Genomic DNA, 3,313 nt, shown 5'->3' with positions numbered 1-3,313 from the left:
TCTTTATCCCCCCGCCCAGGCAGGCGGCCCCGGCCCCCCCCCGGCCCCCCTCTACTCGCTTTTTTTTTTTTTTTTTCCCATCTTTCCTTTCTGGAAGAAGAAGAAAAAAAAATGAGCCAAATGTTGTGGCGAGCCCGCGCGGCCCGAATTAATACCCTGCTGCTGCCGCCGCTGCTGCCGCGGAGGCGCGGAGCGGCCCGGAGCCGAGCTGATTATTAACAAGCCAAGCATCTGTTGAGATATTTACAGCCACGGGCCCGCGGCTGCCCGGGCTCCTGCTCCCCCCACGACAGGAGCCTGCACCGAGGCAGGGACACGAGGGGGGAGGGAGCTGGGGAGGCACCCGGGACGGCAGGACCAGCCCCGCCCGCATCATCCCCTTTGTCTCCGGGGATGGAGGCTTCAGCGCCCTCCCGCTCGGAAAGTTCTTCCCAACATCCAGCCTCGACTTCCCCTGCTGCAGCCTGAGCCCACTGCCCCTTTCCGTCACCTGAGCAAAGCCCGGCTCCCTCCTCTCTGCTCTCAACCCCTTCTCTTCTGCAGACTGGGCGCAACGCCCTCGGGTCCTGCCCCTCGCTCTCTGCACCTTGCCCACAGCCTCACTGCAGTGGGGGGCCGGCACGGGCCACGGGGCTGCAGATGTGCCCGTCCCGGCTCAGTGGGGGAGTGCGGGGACCAGCCGGCTCGGCCGGGGCCCCGCGGGAAGGCAGGAAGGAAGGGGCCGGGCTGATGTCCTCGGGGAAGGTGGGGGAGGCTCACCTGCCTCGGCCACCGCGGGTGGGAGCGGGAGAAAGTAAAAGCAAAATCGCGTTTCTGAGAAACTGAGAGTGGGAGCAGGCGGGAAGCACCTGCGGGCCGGGCCGGGCCGGGGGGGCAGCCCCTCCGCGCCCCCCGCCTCCCCCTCCCAGGCCGGCAAGCAGAGCACAGGGGGCAGGAGGGCGGGGGGGAGATTGGGGGGCATCTCCGGGGCTGCTCACTCTTGCCCCCGCTGTTGGGCAGAAGACACAAACCAAGCCACAAACGCGCTTCCCCACCCCGCTTCAGCGCCCGTGGGAGGTGCGCTGGACGCGCCCCGGTGCCCGCCCGGCGTGTGCCCGGCCCGACGGCAAGGCGCGCCCATTGTTGGGTCGCGTGGCCCTCATTAGAGCCGCGCACACAGAGCGCCTTTCATGTGGCTTTCCCCCTCCCTTCCCGCAGCTTGTTAATGGCCGGGGCCGGGGGGAGAGGAGCCTTCAGCTGTATGGTAATGAGGCCGCCACCTAGACACCGCTGCCCGCTCCGCAGCCTGGAAACCTCGCTGCCGCCGCGGGTCACCTGCAGCCCGGTCCCTGGGGGCGGCTCGGCCGAGTCCGGCAGCCGCTCTGCTCCGCTCCCTGTAGCGGGGGGGCGGCTCGCGCCGGGGATCTCCCGGGGCCCGCTCGGGAGCGGAGGTGGGGTGGTGCCCACCTACACCTGCTTCGTTCCCCTTCTGCCCCGTGCTGGGTGGGATGTACACTGTGAGCTATATGGGGTCCCCGGCTCTTTAGATGCTTGGATTGCATCATTAATGCCCCCCAGCAAAAATACACCTCCCCCTTCATGTGCCCCTCCCGGCAGGGCACATGCTCACTGCAGTGTCACCCTCCCGCGTGGACTGGAGCCCAGGCAGGTGCTGGGACGTGGAGCGGGTCCTGATCACACCGCACCTGAAGCTGAGACTTGGCCTCCCCCTGGCTCCCCTGGAGGCTCTCTGCTCCGGCTCCGGCCCCCTGCAGCCTCCTCCCCCCGTGTGGCCCCAGCCCCTCTCTGCGGGCCCGGGGGCAGGAAAGCTCCGGGCCCAGGAGCCGGACCAGCAGCGGTCGGGCCCGGCAGAGCTCGGCTTCCCCAGCAGCAGCCTCAACTGTCACAATCAAATCTGATGCTAATAGCTTCGGTCCTAAATAAGATGAGAGGCCAGATAACATCAGTGCTTGATAAATGGTAATGAGCGCCTAACCTAGGGGAACAGAAGGGCTGTGGGGCTCTTTAATTCAGTCTTGAAAGGCTGGCTGGGTACTGCAGGCTCTAGCAGATGTTAGTATGTGTGTGTTTTGATTTTTGACTTGTATTGGAGGTTTATTAGGCTAACCAGAGCCACCCCACGCATGGCCACTTGGTCCAGGCGCCATCTGGCACAAGCAGGGCGGCGCGCAGGAGCAGGGCATCGCATTGGTGCTGAGCATCCACAGGCAGCATCTACCATATGGGCTCGGAGCTAATGTAGGTTAAAACAAGACAAGCTGATCTCTTCTTTTCACAGCTCCGCCAAACCTCCCCGAAATCCCCCCGACGTGCACCTTTGCAGCTAGAGTTTCACCTCTAATCTGGACGCTTCGGGCATCAGGCTCTGGGCACCGATCAAAACACTGCCACGGGGCTGTGCCTTTCTGTGGCCCTCGCCTTCCTCTCCTTACCCAGCTCGCCGCTCTTGGGGGAGGGGGGGCAGGGGATTGTGTATGTTTTCTTCCCCCAACTGCCACGACCTGAAATTGCTGCAATTGCCCCAGCGTCGCCACAAGATAAATATTTTCAGGTACCAGCTGTAAAAATCCGCCCCTAAACCCCAGCGAACCATTACGATTGCAGCCATAAAAGAAGCTGCAATAAAATAATAAAGACGAACTATAATGGACCACCTGCTGCATGTTGACAAAAATGTTTAGATAATAATAATAATAAAAGTTGCGTTCATAGCATCAAACAGCTGGGTCGAAAAAGTTTATAGGGTGCAGGTTAAAAGCCTAAATTTATCTCATTGTTTGCGTTTTGCATTCCTAGCAGGCAAGGGAGCTCAGGGTAGGCTGCAAGCGTCCAGTAGCCTGCCTAACGCTTCTGCAGTTTGGTCTCGACCTCCTAAAAACTCGGGTCCATCGGTTTCCAGCTTGATCACGCAATGCTAGTTTTCATCTCAAGCGGGTAACTCACCGCCACCACCATATTGCTCAAACAGAAAAATAGGAGCAGAAAAATAGATGTGAAGGGTTTTTTTGTTGGTTTGTTTTGGGGGGGGGGGGGTTTGTTGTTTTTTGTTTGTTTGTTTTATTTCTCAAATTAAGTCATATTTAAAAATCTCTAAACCCCTGGTCTCGCAAGGACTTGCACGCGCTTAACTTTAAGCACAGGAGTATTAGGGTTGAAATCCCTGGATCTACTTATGTGGTTAAAGGTAAGCTCCCAACTAAGTGTTTAATGGATCGAGGCCTTTATTTAAAAACATCACTTTTGCAGATTTTTTTTTCCTTGCCTGGACAGACTACAGCCTTTTAGTATTTTAAAGAGAAAAACCTTTGAAGTG

The 3,313-nt window shown here is 59.0% G+C and overlaps 1 protein-coding gene across 1 annotated transcript in view; it reads right to left on the bottom strand.

The window, feature by feature from the left end:
- Positions 1-2,955, bottom strand: part of DLL4 (delta like canonical Notch ligand 4) — a 14,174-nt gene extending 11,219 nt beyond the window's left edge. Inside the window, exon 1 of the mRNA XM_025205312.1 lies at positions 2,944-2,955. Coding sequence (XP_025061097.1) covers positions 2,944-2,955 — 12 coding nt within the window. The remainder of the gene's footprint in view (positions 1-2,943) is intronic.
- Between the last annotated feature and the right edge of the window lie 358 nt (positions 2,956-3,313).

This window comes from Alligator sinensis, unplaced genomic scaffold (assembly GCF_000455745.1).
Source record: "Alligator sinensis unplaced genomic scaffold, ASM45574v1 scaffold108_1, whole genome shotgun sequence".
Classification (NCBI taxonomy): domain Eukaryota; kingdom Metazoa; phylum Chordata; order Crocodylia; family Alligatoridae; genus Alligator; species Alligator sinensis.
The sequence above is the reverse complement of the archived record's forward strand: the minus strand, read 5'-3'. Positions and strand labels throughout refer to the sequence as shown.